The sequence below is a fragment of the Daktulosphaira vitifoliae genome, unplaced genomic scaffold (genome assembly GCF_025091365.1).
Source record: "Daktulosphaira vitifoliae isolate Bord-2020 unplaced genomic scaffold, ASM2509136v1 Scaffold_1, whole genome shotgun sequence".
NCBI lineage: Eukaryota > Metazoa > Arthropoda > Insecta > Hemiptera > Phylloxeridae > Daktulosphaira > Daktulosphaira vitifoliae.
Window position 1 is genome coordinate 75466075 of NW_026099572.1, and position 18057 is coordinate 75484131.

Consider the following 18057-nt stretch of genomic DNA (forward strand, 5'->3'; position numbering starts at 1 on the left):
ACTGAAATACTCAAGCAAATCACAATAATTTATGACGTTTTAAAAATGTTAAACGACCTTGAAAAGATATATTTTTTAAATGTTATTTTAAAGACCGATATTTGGTATACTTAAGTCATTAAACATCGTTCAGAGAGACACATTGGTTTTTTGGTAATTCCCAATCGACAATCGCAGTAACAGTTATTCTGAGCCTCTGAGATGTAATTTTTATGATAAAATGATGTGTATTGTACTATTAATTTAATTAAACATAACGTTTTATTAAAAAAAAAATAAAAAACATATAAACCTTTTATTTTTTTATATTTTATCTATTTATTGATAAAAAAAAAAAAATAAAATAAATTTTATGCAATAGATAGATCGAAAGAAACAAACTTATTAAATTAAAGAATTTTTTTATGTTTATTTTATGGTAAATTTAATTATGTGATGAAAGGTTACAGCAAGATTTTTAATTACGTTTGAGCTGTATCAAAGGATGAAAATCCTGCATCTTTTTTTAATGAGTCTTGCCGTCCATCACACGCCTAAGCTTTTTGCTGATAGAAGAGCAGGTAGATGTGACATAGTATAATCTGTTTAAGCAACAAAAACGTTGAACATTTAACTTAATTAAACAGTATAAAATTAACGAGATTACGTTTCGATGGTTTGAGGTCGTAGGTCGTTCCTAAGATTGCTGTATGGTGAAAATTGAATTATAATTTTCGTTGAACTTGTTCAATGAACCTAAAATTTTTTAAAATCAGAAAAATGTTGAGATTTTAAATTACAAATAAATATAATATTTTGAAATCTTAGATTTTTTATACATTTTTGAGTCAACAAGTACATTTAGAATTTCACATATTTTTTTAAACAAATTCATGTGTAAAGTATTTTACTAATATTTAATTAGATTTTTTTTTAATTGTAAGTTAAATTGTCTTTTTTTAATTACACTAAAGTATTGGTTGTATTAAAATGTGAAAAACTGTTCGATAATAACAAATTGGTAGCTATGATATCTAATTAATGTTAATTTGTTCTGGGTATTTTTTCCAACTCAGTCCTTGGTTTTCCCATTAAGAGTAGGGAACAATATAAGAACTGGGTAGAACACTAGAACTACATCAGTAATTATTTAGTTTTCGTTTAACTACGGATAGTTTGTCAAGTATTTTGTTCATATAAAGAATCATGTTACAGACTGTATTCAATATGAGAGTAAGTAGACAGTGATTACTTTTTTGTTTATATTAAATTAATGAATCAACTGAAATATTTTGTGGCTAAACAAAACGGCACAAGAAATAAATATAACGACGTGTCTTTAATCTTTAATTAAAAAGCTAAAAAAAACATTTCTCGTGTATACCGACTCTAATTTTAACTTGCCTTTTATATTTAAGTGAAGAAAATTACGCTAGCAATAAAACAGTTAAATAATTTTGCATTTTTAAACTTAAAAGTAAAAAAAAAATAGTTGCTCATAAGATGTAAAATTTAATGCTTATAAAATTTTAGAGTACAGTCTTTTTACAGTTTTATGTACATTTTTCAATTTAAATTAAGTAAAACAAAAAAAAATTATCGCTTCTAGAAATTTATTCAAGAAATATTTTAGTATTGTTTATACTTTAAATATTAGATGAATAACTGTAATTACGTTAAGAAAATTGTTAGTTGATTCCCGAAAACAATAATTGATAACGTTATTTCATACTTAAAATTCTGCCATAGACAAAAATAAAATTAAAGCTATAATTGTGAATCACATCACAATTATATTATTTGAAACGTAGCGAATGACTGTTGGATTTTCATAACGCAGATATTGTTGAAAATATTGTTAATACTGATAAAAAATATTAAATTTTGGTAATGTATTTGGATGTTTGATATTCAAATAAATGGAAATTTTGTACGTGCTCGATCAAGATTAAATTGGTGTTATTTTGATTGCAGTTATAGTTGGTAAAATATTACTAAACGTCATTAGTAAGTATGTTTTATTCATTTCGTTTTTACCGATAAATAGTATTTCCGAAGCTGATGTATTATTATAATATATAATTTTTGGTATCATCGAGTTTACATTGGCGGATGACTTTTCGTGGGATTTGTTTATTTCATTTCTAATATGAGCGTTGGAATCGCAGAAATAATATTTATCGACTTAAATGAAATAATTTATTTCGCCTGAGAAAAAAATCGACCGAGAGGCGCGGGTGTTTTTGTATTTATAATTTTTCTTATTGAAAGATGACGTTTTCATATTAACGGCTGAGGTTTTGGCGCCTCCTCTCGCGTAAATACTCCACACTCGCACAAGCGGCCATTATCCCAGACGTTATAAAAACGTTATTGGGTTAAGCCACTTTCGGTGTTTTTAAAATTGAATTCTGATAAATATTGTAGAACCGGCAAATGGGGTAAGTTTACCTTTCAGCGTTGGCTTTTGCCGGCAATCTTTTTCCGCATCGCGCACAAAATTACCAAACGAAAAAATTGACTCTTCCAAGAAAAATCGCTGCAGGTGGTAGACGGTGCCGTCAATTTTACGGGTTGAATCATACGACAGATTTCGTACGTTTCACTGTCGGAGGGCAATTTCATAAATTCATATTTTTCTGCTCATAAATCGACGCTCATTTCGGGGCCTGCAAACCGATACCAATAACGCCCTCCGTGCAATCATCATTATAACGCAGTAACGTGTTCGCATATTTATTGTGCGTATGTATAAAATGCGCTATGACAATACATTAATAAAATGGCGTGGAATTAACAAAATGGCGCAGCACCTACAAAACGATTCAATACACCGAGTGTATGTGACATTTTCAGGCATAAACGATTGTTTTAAATTTATTTCGTAGAGAAAATCAAATGGAGTGGCAAAAAATGTCAATCATAATTAAATAGTTGTCGGTTCAAATACAATTAAGCTAATCGATTATAAATGAATATTTTATTTTGCGTTGTGGTAGTATTATGTTCAAAGAAAAACAACAATTTCTATACGTTTTCAGTGGTTCCTAATGATTTCTAAAATCGATCGGCAATAGTAAAAACCATGTAAAACTTAATAAAAGCAACGTCACATTTAATCGCATCGGCGTAACATTATGTTTGATTGAAATGTTACTTTATAGAGTTCGGACAAATCTTGGGCAGTTTTCATTTTTTTAAACGAGTAGATTTTTAGAAATTTTAAAATGAAATTTCAAAATAAGAACAGATTTACTCTTGCCGTTTATAAAAAAAACCAACCTTAAAACGTTTATTTATAAACTTTCAATTAAGGCAAGTTAGAGCCTGGGATGTTTTTAGTTCATTCCTATTCTGGTCACTAATTTATTACCCCAAGTGTTGTTGTACATCGTAAAAGAATCAAAAGCACGCGTGTTTATCATTTACATTACTTTTTTTTAAAGAATTCATTAAATTACTTTGAACGTGGAATATTTTAACAATAAATTATCAGCTCTCGTTTATGAGTAGACTAGTTCTCAATATACTTATTGGCGTACAGTCAAATTGTAGACAAAAGGTCTGCGCCGCATAGACAGACGTCCTACTCCGTTAAAATTTAATGGACGTATAATATTTCCGATTCGCGTGGGAATTCCGTAAGGTTATAAATGCCAATAGTCATATGCAAAGCGAATAAAATTAATTAAAAATCGTTTGTTACACTTGAATTGATAATAATTGCTATATATTCTATGTTTAAAATTTAATTCTTACAGGAAACACCAAAATATTTTATTTTTATTCAATAGACTGATTACACGAGATCAATTTACTAATCATTTAAATTACAAAATGTATTTTTAATTAGAAACGTATTAAATAATGCTTGTTGTTTTTGTTATGTAAAATTTATAAAAAATCATCAGTTGCGTACTCGTGATTTTTCAATGAAAGCACATTTCTAAAAAAATGTAATGATTATTTTTATTGATTTTCTTCTACAAAAGTACGTTTTACATGGCTAATGGGACTGGCATAGAACTTTTAGTTTCTGGTTTCACTAATATTGCAAATCATTAACTATGTGTAATATTACTATGCGTACATACATGCAATATATATGTATTAAAAATTTATCAATTTTTTACAGGTAGAAATCTAGAAAACATTAATTTATAAATACATAAATACTTACATCAACAATATAGTTACTATAAAAAATATTGTTATAATTCGCATCACTAAGTAATAACAATAAAAAAGATCATACTATACTATAAATATTTCCACAACAAAGTAATCGAAAAGAGGAATTTTTGTGAGCGAATAATATGGGCAGTGTCACATCTAATTTTCTTTAAATTTCAACCCCCCCCCCTAAATTTAATTTCTGTGTACGCCACTAACTCACATTTCTTTTGTATAAAATATTGATTGATAATAATACTAACAGATATTTGTTATTTATACGAACTGTTTATTTTTTTATAGGTGATTATAGCTGCACTTTTCGTGTGTGTTGCATTGGCTTTACCAGATGGCGATGATAAAAAACCATTGTTCAAAAGGGCTGCTCCACCTAAATCTTCCCAAATTTCAGCCGCAGGACTACCCATCGTTTCTAACGATTTTCTCGAATCTGCCCTTAGAGACCGCCGTTTTGTAGAAAGACAGTTAAAATGTGCTACAGGCGAAGGACCTTGTGATCAAATCGGCAAAAAGTTAAAAGGTACTTAAACACTATCACGGTGGAATGGCAAAGACACCTATGCACTTTCTTAGGCACGACGTTTCAAAAGTCTTCATATACAAAAATAAAAAGGTCTCCTTTACTAAAAAAAAAATATAAAAGGACTCGCTGAAACGTTTTTGCATTGGGTTCCGCAACATCTAGCGCCGGCACTGATTATAATAGATTACATGTGAAACTTATTTAGAGTTTTAAGGTTTAAATTTTTTTTGTATTCATAACATAATTTAATTATATAAATAATTTAAGCATAACATAAAGTCGATTGCACATCTTTATTAAATAGTTGTACTGTATTTATGAAATTACAACTTAATGTAAATTTCATGAAAATATGCTCTACTTAAAATCCAAAACAAAATATCAGAAAATATCCTTAAACATTCATTACTATATTATAATTTATTGTACCAACAAAAAGTGACACGGCCAATACAAATTCTGCGAAGGTGTTGTAACATTAAATAATTTGTATAAATATATTTTTATTTTTTTTAAAGACCTTTAAAAATTGAAAAATGATCACCAAAGATTAAAAATAAAAAAAAATCTTTATTCTTTTTGGACGGGGGAACTACAGTCTCCACCTCATTGATTACACCATTATTAACAAAAATAATTTTTATTTTAACTCGGATTATTCTAAATGAGTTATTTTTTATTTTTTCAGAAAACGCACCAGCAATTTTAAAAGGAAATTGCTCCAAATGCACAGAGAACGAAATTAAACAGACTAAACGCGTTTTGTCGCACATAGAGAAGAACTACCCCAAAGAGTACGCAAGATTACTTAAACAATACGACGGACTAGCTGAAGCCTCAGACACAATACGTGGGCTGTAAATCTAAATTGCATGGCTGACAATGGCTCTGGAGCATAAATTGTTATTAATCATAGTTACTTGTAACTTATTTTATAGAATTTAATAAAAAAATTCCAACAATGTTAATTTTATTTTTAATTTCTTAAACTAATTTTTTTTGTATCTAATAAACATTTGTATGAATTAAAATGTGATTGTGAAATTTAAATATGTAATTTTATTATTGTTCCGATTGGGACTATCTTTATACTCCTTTTTTAATAATTAATTAATATTATTAAATAAATAATCGTAATAGTGCGAAGTACTTGAAATACACTGTGAAAATAGTGCATCTAAAATTTGATGTGAAAGCGGTTGGAATTATTAATGTATAGTATATATTATATGCATAAAATATAAGTATTCATTAATTCAAATAATTATCATTATTTGGTTAATACATTTAAAAATATTTTCATGAAAAGATCACAAATTTTAACTAAATATTTTTTTAATCTTAGATCATTTTGTCCTAAGGGTCAAATTGTTCCGCTTTTTTTATAATACATTAAACATGTCTAAAAATTTAGAAATATTAACGAAAAATGTCAAATCAAATAAATTAGATATATTAAAAATAACGTATATTTATGGATTACGACACATTTATTATTAAATTACTTAAAATTTAACAACGCCTATTGCGCAGAAATTATTAAACAAACATTACGCACTGTGAACATTTTATTTTTAACATATTTGAATTAATATATGAACGTAGTATATTTTATTAAATATTAAATTAAAGTAAAGTGATTCTTTTAAAACTTTTTAAATACTTAAAGTTTTTCATGAAAATGCAATTTAATATTTTTATTGGAATATGTATTATACATATTTCCAACCTTACTTTAGTCATTGTCGAAGCAATCATTTCAAATAATGAAGTATGTCATGAAAATTTGATTGTTATTGTTTATTAAATAATAAATACTTATAAGGTATTATTCATTTAGCATTCATAAAATTAATTGTTATATTCTTTTATGTTTATCTAGAGTCAGAGTACTGTAAAAAAAGATTACCAAAAAAATGTAATTATGTATTTATAATAATTAAGGGATTAACTTTCAATGTAAACACAACTTTCAATCTGTTGAGTAATTTTGCTGAAACATTGTAAGCGTGTTACTTAGATATAATAATCAAAACTTATTTTTTTAAATTAGCTAGTAAAAATATCACATATATTTGTATTAAAAATAAATATGATTATTGATGTTTGAACTGAACCGAACACAACTTGGTGTGTTCGGTTCGTTCAAGTTCGATTTAAATTTAATATTTCTGTTCAACCTTAAATATCAGGGTTCGTAAAATCACTAATTACAATTAAACAAATAATATTCGAATATAAATATAATGTAATACGAATATTAATTGATACTATTTAAAAATGGTGCAAAAATCGTCTTATCCGCATTAAAAAAAAAAATGGACATAATTAAATCAATATCCAGTAGACGCTGAATGTATGTAATTCGACAAAATATGAGCTTTATTTGGTATTTTGATATACGTAATTAATGTAATAAAAATATTTTTATTGTCAGGCCCNAATATGTTTAAATGTAATTCGACAAAATATGAGCTTTATTTGGTATTTTGATATACGTAATTAATGTAATAAAAATATTTTTATTGTCAGGCCCGAATGAGTAGGCCAAAGGGGAGAGTCGAACGATCCATTTTTAATTTTTCTAGATTAGTTTATTCGATTAGTGACAAAGTTTTTCTAATATTTTTTTTTGCTGATTAATTTTTTTATGGAATCGATAGCGAAGCCAATGTTTAGGTACTACTCCGGGGCTCATATAGGTCTTAAACCGGCCTTTCTAAAATTGACGATTTTAATTGGCACATATATGTGATACGTAAAAATTACACTTTCAATAACCGTAGATGTTATATATTATATAACATCTACGGTGATCACATTTAAAATATTTAGCAGTCAGGTGTTCTCTATGTAGAATACAATGAATAGGTATAAAATCTGGGAAATAAGTATCATTTTTTAAAAGTCCATTTTTACAACCTAGCACACTAAGAGCTGCATCAGTTGAAATGCTTATAATTTTGTTTAATGGGATTTTACCTTTTTGTAGTATTTCATCGAGAGCAATCTTAATGTCAATATCCCAAGTGGTTTCCTTTAATGAAATTAGATCTAAAAACTCTTCTTTCATATCTAAATCACTCGTAACATAACGAACAAATATGGCTAACTGAGGTTTATCTTGAATATCGGTAGATTCATCTAAAGCTAGACTAAGAGACAAACAATTAGCAATGCTGTTTTTTAAATTAGTGAAAATATCAAAGCTAATTATTGAAATACGCATTTCTATTGTATGTTGGTACATTTTCAACCATTTATAAAAGTTTGTGATTTTCACGATTTAAAACAGAAATTACATCTAAAATATTTTTTTCATGTACTCGCCGTCCGTATACGTACGTTTAGCTCGACTAATAATTAAGGGCAATTACAAAAATTGCTTCTACACTGTTGTCTGCCTCATTAGTAACAATTGTCATAACATTAGTTAATTTAGCAAATTTCAATTTCATATATATAATTACTCACATATCGTAAATATGGAAATAAAATAAAGTATAATCGTTATTCAAAAATATTTTTTTAAGAAAACAGGTTGGATTAATTCACGAATATTCTAATGGCGAATAATTTATTGTTTAAAGCATCTTTTATTAGATTTATGTAGCACAAATAGATACAGTGGCACTGTTGTATGTGCTTTTCCCCATCGATACACACCCCCCACGCTATTTATTAAAACACTTTTAATTCAATAAGTACTTATTCTATAGTTTTTGTCAATCCATTGAAATTTTTTAAAANTAATAACTTATTCTATAGTTTTTGTCAATCCATTGAAATTTTTTAAAAGAAGAGAGCTAAAAAATGGCTATTTTAGAATTTAAATTTTAGATTCTGTTGAAAAATAGAATAAATATGTTTAAAAATCAGAATGATATTAAATTTTTTTGAATTAAACTGTCTAAAAATAATTGATTTGTCTAGTATGAACCTGATTTTTCGGCTGAATTGAAAAAATGCATAGAAGTGCTTGATGAAGAATTATTTACTTTAGACGTTCTGAATGAGATTGACAGATGGTAATAAAAAATTGCGAATAACTGAAAATAATTTAATAATTATAGAATTTTTTTTATCACAACATAATAACATGTTTATATTTGACAGACATTATGAAACCATTGAAAAGAAACCGTTGTAAGTATTTTATTTATTATAAAATATTAGAGTTACGTATAAATATCTTTATGTATAGATTTATTCATATAAGGATTTAATTAAAAATAAATTGTATTATTTTTAGATATAAAATTAGTAAAAGTAATAGACGTGTATGATTTTGCTTATAAAATTGGAAATAATGACCATAAAGAGATTAGAAATATGGTAAAAAATTATTTAAAAAAGATCGATGATAGTAAAATAATATTAAATTTTGCACGCGATTTCTTACATACAATTAACCAAAAAATTGTTAATAATTTGGACAATTTGATTACCGTTTGGGCTTTTTCTCGTCAACAATTGATATACGGTAATTAATATTTTACTTAAATTATAAAATAAAATTAATTTTTATATTTATACATAGGTTTTTAAAATAATTGAATAGTAAAAGCTATTTCTTTATGTTACACATAGGTTCACATGAAATTATTTAACTGGAATTATTAAAAAAAGGATGAAATAGCTAAATCACTAACAATAAGAACACAAGTCATATAAATGTCAAACTATATTTTTCGAATAAGTTTAATTAATTTTTTGTCTTTATTTTTGTCAGATTGTTAGAATCGTATTAAATGAATACGACTATTATTTTTATTGTATTAATGTAAAATAATTGAATAATGTAATGATTTATTTTCCCGATATCAAATTTAATGTATTTTACATTTATTCTTACTGTATTGTAATAGTTCATATAGTACTTATAAAGATTTAAATTTCTGTTTAAAAATTCAAACTTCTTAATTTACTTATGCCCATTTTAATTTGTAATAATTTATAATAAAATTTTAATTTTAAATGATTGTACTTTTTTTAATTATTTTTAAGCTAAAATAACTATTATGTGTAAACATTTTTTTAATTAAACAGTTACATAGATTAATGAATTTTGTAATTAAAATGATACATATCAAATGATAAGTATCATTTTTTACATTAATGTATATATTTTTGCTTTTAAATAATCTTATTGAAACTAAAATAATTGTTCAATTTTCAGAAGGAATTGTGAATTATTTCACAAGCAACTTTAACATATATTTTCTTAATTATATCGTGATTACTAGTTTAATGTTATAAAGGTATAAATACATTTTGTAGAAATTAAATTTAGTATGAAATTGATATTCAATATTTTGATTTGTAATTTTTACTGAGAAACTACAATAAAATTATAAAGTAGTTTGCATATTTCATTATCTCTATAACAATAGTGTATCGATAATGTTAATGTGGATTAATCAAAAAAAGGGATAAAGTTAAGTTTGTTAATTCGATTATTGTGGCCTACATTAATTCATTAGTTGTGAAATTGAAACTGTATTTATGATAAACTATTATAGCTAGAACGTTTTTTTGGAGAATGACAGCCTCTTCTTTTTAATATACTATTTGGTTGAACATTAAAAACTGCAAAGTATTTATAACTAACACTCAACCGTTTTTTAAGGGAGAAAAGTTAAATTGGTACTTACCGTTCCCTCCTAAATTACTAAACTGCTTGACCTAAAATATAAACATAAATAATTGTAAACAAAATTTAAACAAAAAATTTTAATATCACGAAAAATTGTGATTTTCTAATCCAAAATAACATTTTTTTTAACTTTGGGACCGTTTAGTATGACAATTACGTCTGGCTACCATTTAATTAGCAGTAGCCTGAGATAATAAACTGAAATTATAATTTTTTGGATATTTAAAAGTTTTGTAAACATTTTTATAGAGAGAAAAATACTCTACTTTTCTGAAATAATTGTTAGAAGTTTGTTAAGTTTGTTTAAATTGTTAAGTTCAATAAAGCAATTATATTAATTAATTAATCAAATGGAGAAAAATAAAAATAATAATAATAATAAGTAGAAATAATAGAATAGAGTAAATAGACAGGGTAGTGTGATCATCACCAAAAAAGTATATTTTCATATAATTATATTAGATTTAATATCATTATCTTTTAATGATAGTACTTGTTCTTAATTATATTTTAGCTAAAATGTCTATTATTTGTAAACATTTTTTTTATTGAAGAGTTAAAGTTGAACTTTTCTCTAAGACTTTTTTGTTGCGGCTTTACTTAATGAAATAATCAATTCCGCATTTATTCTTATGCAAATGACAAATCTTTATTAATTAATTTACGTATATTTATTTTTGTAATTTGTGCGTCAGATATACTACGCGTTTGGATGTAAACCGGTACTTTTATTAATAAAACGCGTTACCATCTGAGATACACGTACGTGTGATTTATAAACGATAATACAGATTATATATAATAAAACTATTGGTACATAACATGTCGCCCACAGTTGAACAAAAAATTTCAACCATACTATATAAACCAATTATGCCTTTACCGAGAGTAATAATAAGATTACAAGATATAAAGATCAATTAAATTTCAGGCGTAGTAGTTGATTCGTCACGCTCTGGCCATTCGTTTAAAGAGGCGCCAACAAGAAAATGACAGACAAGTTGGGTTTTTAAGAAAGATCTTCGGAGAGGGGTGTTAGTGGCCGTGTATTTAATGTAGCCTCCACTAACACAGTGTTGAGGTCTTCAAAAGCCCATGACGCGTTACTCAGCGTCTTAAAAAAATAAGATTTTATCGATTTGACCGCAGACTCCTATAAACCACCGAAAAGGGTACCAAAGGAGGATCATCCCCCTTTAGCCTCCAGGGGGCATGGTTTACCACTGTATGACGAATATAGAAAGATGATGGTTTACTTGTACCTAATGTTCATTAGACATAAACAAAGAGCTACACTCTTCAAGCTGACGTTTTTTACCAATAAAATTTGTTCCATTATAACAAAAAATATCTGTACAAAGACCACGACAATCGCAGAACCGCTGAAGCGCACTGAGAAATGCAGAAGTAAACAAATCGCTCACTTATTCTATGTGAACGGTTTTAATGGTAAAACATTCAAATATACAATTGTATTTACCGGTGCTTTTCGTCGTTGATTGGACTTTATATAAAACGGTTCCTCAAAGTAAATTCCAGTCTCGAGGAACGAATTGTTCTATTCGCTATGCGGGAAAATCTTCCACGATCGGTTGGGTTATATATGCAAGCGCGTAACACTTGGCGCGCAATATTGTACCTATTTAGTGGTCAATATTATAACCCTACAAGCGCCAACATTGACTGAGGATACACAAACCGACGTGAAAATACGTTGTAATTTTCGTAACGATGAATATTTTTCTAAATGGACAACTCGTAGCTAGCGGCAGCCACCAAAACTTGTGACGTTGGCCGCTCTTCATTTAGTATTTAATCTTAACGATTTTTGTTGAGGTTTGAACGTTTTCAATTCGCCACTTTCTTTGCTAACCAACTATTTTACCTAACTATTTACTATTTTATAGAACCGTAACAGCCGCACTGGTGCAAACATTGCACATTGCAGACCAGCACGACTGGTGTATACAAATTATAGTTAATCGTATTTGGACACTAAAAACTCAAGTATATAAGTTATTAACTCTGTATTTATAATATGAATGGGAATATATTTTTATAATTTTTTTTGTATTTATTTATTTAAGTTGTGACATACATCTTAGCTATAGATTATTAGATTGCCAACGACCATAGTTAACTAAAACTATGGCACAATACAATTTTTATGTTGTCTTAACGTGGTGACTGCGCAATGCTTAGTAAATATAATAATTTTTTACAATTTTAAAAATGTTTTTAACAATGTCAATTTTTAACCAATACATAAATTTTATATTCTATGTATAGAAATTCTTGTGGGGTGTATGACTACTTATTTTAGTTTTTAGAGGACTTAGTCCCCCTTAACCTCCTCTCAATGTAAATATTTATCAAATAAGTTTTAGAGAAAAAAATAATTTATGTTGATTACATTTTTGTTTTTCTTACTGTATTATATATTATCAATTCGTTCTGTATGAGGGATAAGCCTTTAAATAAAGGTTCTCCAAAATATTTTTAAACAAGGGTGGGTGAACATTATTTTAAAATCTCAGTAAAAGAACAGTGTGTTTAGCTAAAAAAATGTAATCCCTAATTTCTCATTTGATTATTTCTGTAATTTTCTCATGGTTCTAATTATGTGTTATATTTGATGTGAACAAATTTTTCAATATACTTTTTTTTATTCTTAGATCATTTTATATATATTTAAATAGCATAGGTTGATTTTTAACAGCTATTAAAATCATTGCATTAAAAACTGCAATGTAAATTATAATATAAGTATAACGAAAATACTTAAATTTATTTTCCATTTCGATTCAAACATTTTTCAAAAATATCTAACAAAATAAAGTTATATTATACAAATTTGCCGATTTCAACATATGTAATTTTTGTCTTTCAAATTAACACAGTTGGCAATCTTTAATTAAAATATACAACGAAAAAAAGGTGTGAAGTTTAAATTTCTTGGGGATGTTTTATTTCATAGGATTTTGGGAATTCCAGTCGGATTATTATATGCATTATTTAAATTAATATAATAAGTAGATAAATTCTAAAGATTAAATACTTTAACGTGCCTAAAAATTTAGAAATATAAACGAAAAATGTCAAATCTAATAAAAGTAAATAAATTAGGTATATTAAAAATAACGTATATTTATGGATTACGACACATTTATTATTAAATTACTTAAAATTTAACAACGCCTATTGCGCAGAAATTATTAAAAAAACATTACACACTGTGAACATTTTATTTTTAACATATTTGAATTAATATATGAACGTAGTATATTTTATTAAATATTAAATTAAAGTAAAGTGATTCTTTTAAAACTTTTTAAATACTTAAAGTTTTTCATGAAAATGCAATTTAATATTTTTATTGGAATATGTATTATACATATTTCCAACCTTACTTTAGTCATTGTCGAAGCAATCATTTCAAATAATGAAGTATGTCATGAAAATTTGATTGTTATTGTTTATTAAATAATAAATACTTATAAGGTATTATTCATTTAGCATTCATAAAATTAATTGTTATATTCTTTTATGTTTATCTAGAGACAGAGTACTGTAAAAAACGATAACCAAAAAAATGTAATTATGTATTTATAGTAATTAAGGGATTAACTTTTAATGTAAACACAACTTTCAATCTGTTGAGTAATTTTGCTGAAACATTGTAAGCGTGTTACTTAGATATCATAATCGAAACTTATTTTTTTAAATTAGCTAGTAAAAATATCACATACATTTGTATTAAAAATAAATAATTTTCGAATATAAATACAATGGAATACGAACAATATTTGATAAAAATACACTCTGAATAACTATAGACATCATGTCCAAATAAACGATATTTTGATATGGATTCTTTTATTTTGATATTTTTTATATATCTATATATTTGTAAAGAAATTATGTACCAAACGTCCACATTCTAAGTTGAATACAATAATTTACACAAATGGAATATAAAATATATAAAAAAATATAGAAATAAAATAACATATAATCATTATTCAAAAATATTTTTTAAAAAAACAGGTTGATTTAATTTACAAAGATTCTAACGACGAATAATTTATTGTACAAGTGTCTTTTATTAAATTTATGTAGCGCAAGTAGGTACAGTGGCACTGTTGTATGTGCTTTTCCCCATCGATACACACCCCCCACGCTATTTATTAAAATAATTTTTATTCAATAAGTACTTATCATATAGTTGCTGTCGATGCATCAAAATTTTTCATAATAAGAGAGCTTAAAAATGGCAATTTTAAAATTAAAAATTAACTTTTAGTATTTTCTTATTAGAAACAAATAATACACAGTGTGTTTTTAAAATAGTCCAAAACTGTTATTAAAATAGTGTGAAAGTGGCATAATTGGGACAAATCGTAATTTATTACAAAGTGTCGTCGTAACCTTTACGTGTGTTATTATTTTACAAAATGTCAAATTTTTTTACTAATTTGCTTTGCATTATTTTAAAGGCATAAGACAGTTTTTCTAGTTTTTGTTGGAAATTAAAATAAATATTTTTGAAAATCAAAAATGTTCGGAGTTGAACTGATTAAAAATAATTGATTTGTCTAGAATGAAGCTGATTTTTCGACTGAATTGAAAGAGTGCATAAAATTGCTTAGTTCTAATGTAGTTACTCTTGAAGTTTTCAAAGCTGTTTCAAAAAAATTGACTAATGGTAGTAAAAATCTACGAATAACTGAAAATAATTTAATAATTATAGAATTTTTTTTTATCACGGTATAATAACGCGTTTATATTTGATAGATATTGTGAAACCATTGAAAGACATCAAAAGTAAGTATTTTAATTATTATAAAATATTTAAGTTCCATATTTATGGATTTATCCTCTATAATAATTTAATTAAAAATAAATTGGGTTATTTTCAGATTTACAATTGGTAAATAAACATGAAGTGTATAATTTTGCTGATCAAATTGGAAATCGAAATCCCGAATACATTAGAGATGTGTCGTTGTATTATTTCCTCGATTTAGATGATCCATACATAAAATTAGATAATGCGCGCGATTTCTTAGTTCATATTAATTGTAAAATTGTACGTAATTTGGACAACACGATTACCGTTTGGGCTTATTCTCATCAAAAGTTCAGTAACTATAATGATGATGAATTTCCATAATTCATATAATAAAATAAATTTTTATACTTAAATAGAGTTTTACAAATAAATTAAAAAAAAAGTTACTATTGTATCAGCGGTGGACTATTTTTGCTCGCCAATTGTACTTTAGCCGTTTCTTTATGTGACACATATGGTTTTTCAAAGCACTCAGTTGTTGTGAGTTATATATTCACACCATTAGTCCACCCTGATTGTAATTATTCAAAAGAAGATTAAATTACTAACAATAAGAACACAAGATTTGTAAATGACAAACTATATTTTTCTATTAAGTTATATAAATTTGGTGCCTTTAATTTTTTCGGATTGATAAAATCGTGATAAATGAATATAACTATTATTATTTTTGTATTAAGGTCGATTCACACTGTGTATATGTGAACAATACCATAGAGATACATGATGAGATATTTTAAAGTGACATTGACAGTGTGAATGGACCTTTGATGTCAACGAATTGAAAAATTTCACGATTATCCCGATTTTATATCTATCTGTGTTTTAATAATTTACATAGTACTTATAAAAATTTCAATTTCTGTTAATAAATTCAATATTCTAAAATTACTTGTGCATATTATATTTTGTAATAATTAAAAATAAAACTTTAGCTTTTAATGATTGTACTTGTTTCTAATTATATTTTAGCTAAAATGACTATTATGTGTAAACATTTTTTATATTGAACAGTTAATTTGAACTATTCTCCAAATCTTTTTGGTTACGGGTCTACTTAATAAAATAATTGACTTTACATTTATACTTACGCAAATTACAAGTCTTTATTAATTAATTTACGTATTTTTATTTTTATTATTTGTGCGTTAGATATACTACGCATTTGAATGTAAACCGGTACTTTTACTAATAAAACACAATACAGTCTACGATAACTCGTATAGGTAATATATACAGGGTGGGGCGTGGTTACTTTCTTATTTTAAATAAACATAACACCAAAAGTATTAGTAATATTGATTAATTTATTTTTTCTGTGTACAGGGGTACATTTAAACTTTAATTTTAATTGGTTTTGAAAATGACATCTCTAAGGTGGCCACCATGCTCGTCAATGCACTGAGATAGCCGAAATTTGAAATTTCTGTCCACTTTTTCCAGCATATCCGCGCCTATGTTGGCAATAGCATCACGAATATTGCTCTTTAGATGGCGCAGGGTCTTAGGGCGATCTGCGTACACCAAAGATTTTAGGTAGCCCCATAGAAAAAAATCACATGGGGCTAAATTTGGCTATCGCACTGGCCACTGATGCGCCAACATTGACTGAGGATCGCCGTACACAAACCGACGTAGATGGGCTCAAATACGTTGTAATTAATTTACAACTTGATGTAATTTTCATGAGAATTTTTTTGAAAATGTACTCTACTTAAAATCTAATACAAAATATCAGAAAATATCCTTAAACATTCATTACTAAATTATAATTTATTGTACCAACAAAAAGTGACACGGCCAATATAAATTCTGCGAAGGTGTTGTAACATTAAATAATTTGTATAAATATATTTTTATTTTTTTTAAAGACCTTTAAAAATTGAAAAATGATCACCAAAGATTAAAAATAAAAAAAAATCTTTATTCTTTTTGGACGGGGGAACTACAGTCTCCACCTCATTGATTACACCATTATTAACAAAAATAATTTTTATTTTAACTCGGATTATTCTAAATGAGTTATTTTTTATTTTTTCAGAAAACGCACCAGCAATTTTAAAAGGAAATTGCTCCAAATGCACAGAGAACGAAATTAAACAGACTAAACGCGTTTTGTCGCACATAGAGAAGAACTACCCCAAAGAGTACGCAAGATTACTTAAACAATACGACGGACTAGCTGAAGCCTCAGACACAATACGTGGGCTGTAAATCTAAATTGCATGGCTGACAATGGCTCTGGAGCATAAATTGTTATTAATCATAGTTACTTGTAACTTATTTTATAGAATTTAATAAAAAAATTCCAACAATGTTAATTTTATTTTTAATTTCTAAAATAATTTTGTTTGTATCTAATAAACATTTGTATGAATTAAAATGTGATTGTGAATATTTACATATGTAAACATTCACAATTTTCATATTTTTTTTTTTAATTAAAAAAGTTCAATTTTTTACTTTCAATAAATCTAACATGTACTCCAAGTTTAAGAGCGATCTACTTATATAAGTATGTCATGTAAAATTTAAAATTACTTATCAATCAATAAAAATCAATAATGTCAACCGTAAGATTATCTCGGAACTAATTATTTACATAATTTATCTACATTAAAGAATATAGTGATGACATGGGCAAGGGTGTCGGGTAGCATAGGTGAAGTTAAAATAAAAATAGTACAGACGGGACCCAACATATTGGGTCTAGTTGAATCCACTATTTAGTAATAAAATTTAATTAAAAAAATTTAATTCAATTATTTAAAACTCTTTGATGTGAATATGCATGTACTGTAGTGAATTTATTGGTAGGTGGCTCTATATAAACTAAAAAGGAGTCTAATTATC

The 18057-nt window shown here is 26.4% G+C and overlaps 1 protein-coding gene and 1 long non-coding RNA gene across 8 annotated transcripts; one reads left to right on the forward strand and one right to left on the reverse strand.

Annotated features, from left to right (window-relative positions):
* Positions 1–389: 389 nt before the first annotated feature.
* On the reverse strand, positions 390–4573 carry LOC126896787 (uncharacterized). The gene is made up of 3 exons (XR_007701941.1): positions 4439–4573; positions 647–735; positions 390–581 (listed from the first exon to the last, which is right to left on the reverse strand). It is a non-coding gene; the product is annotated as an uncharacterized LOC126896787 (long non-coding RNA).
* LOC126896779 (putative odorant-binding protein A10) lies at positions 1070–17525 on the forward strand. 7 transcript variants are annotated; one of them, XM_050669868.1, is made up of 6 exons: positions 6310–6467; positions 13911–13946; positions 14952–15057; positions 15147–15176; positions 15272–15491; positions 17246–17381. In XM_050669868.1, the coding sequence occupies exons 1-6, from the start codon at positions 6372–6374 to the stop codon at positions 17301–17303; spliced, it is 546 nt and encodes a 181-aa protein (XP_050525825.1). In that variant the 5' UTR covers positions 6310–6371; the 3' UTR covers positions 17304–17381. The 7 variants fall into 7 exon arrangements, 4 of the variants coding, with proteins under 4 accessions (XP_050525827.1, XP_050525826.1, XP_050525825.1 ...); XR_007701934.1 differs by lacking the exon at positions 6310–6467 and adding an exon at positions 13641–13799 and having other exon boundaries at positions 13911–14031; XM_050669867.1 differs by lacking the exon at positions 6310–6467 and adding an exon at positions 13642–13799.
* Positions 17526–18057: the final 532 nt, after the last annotated feature.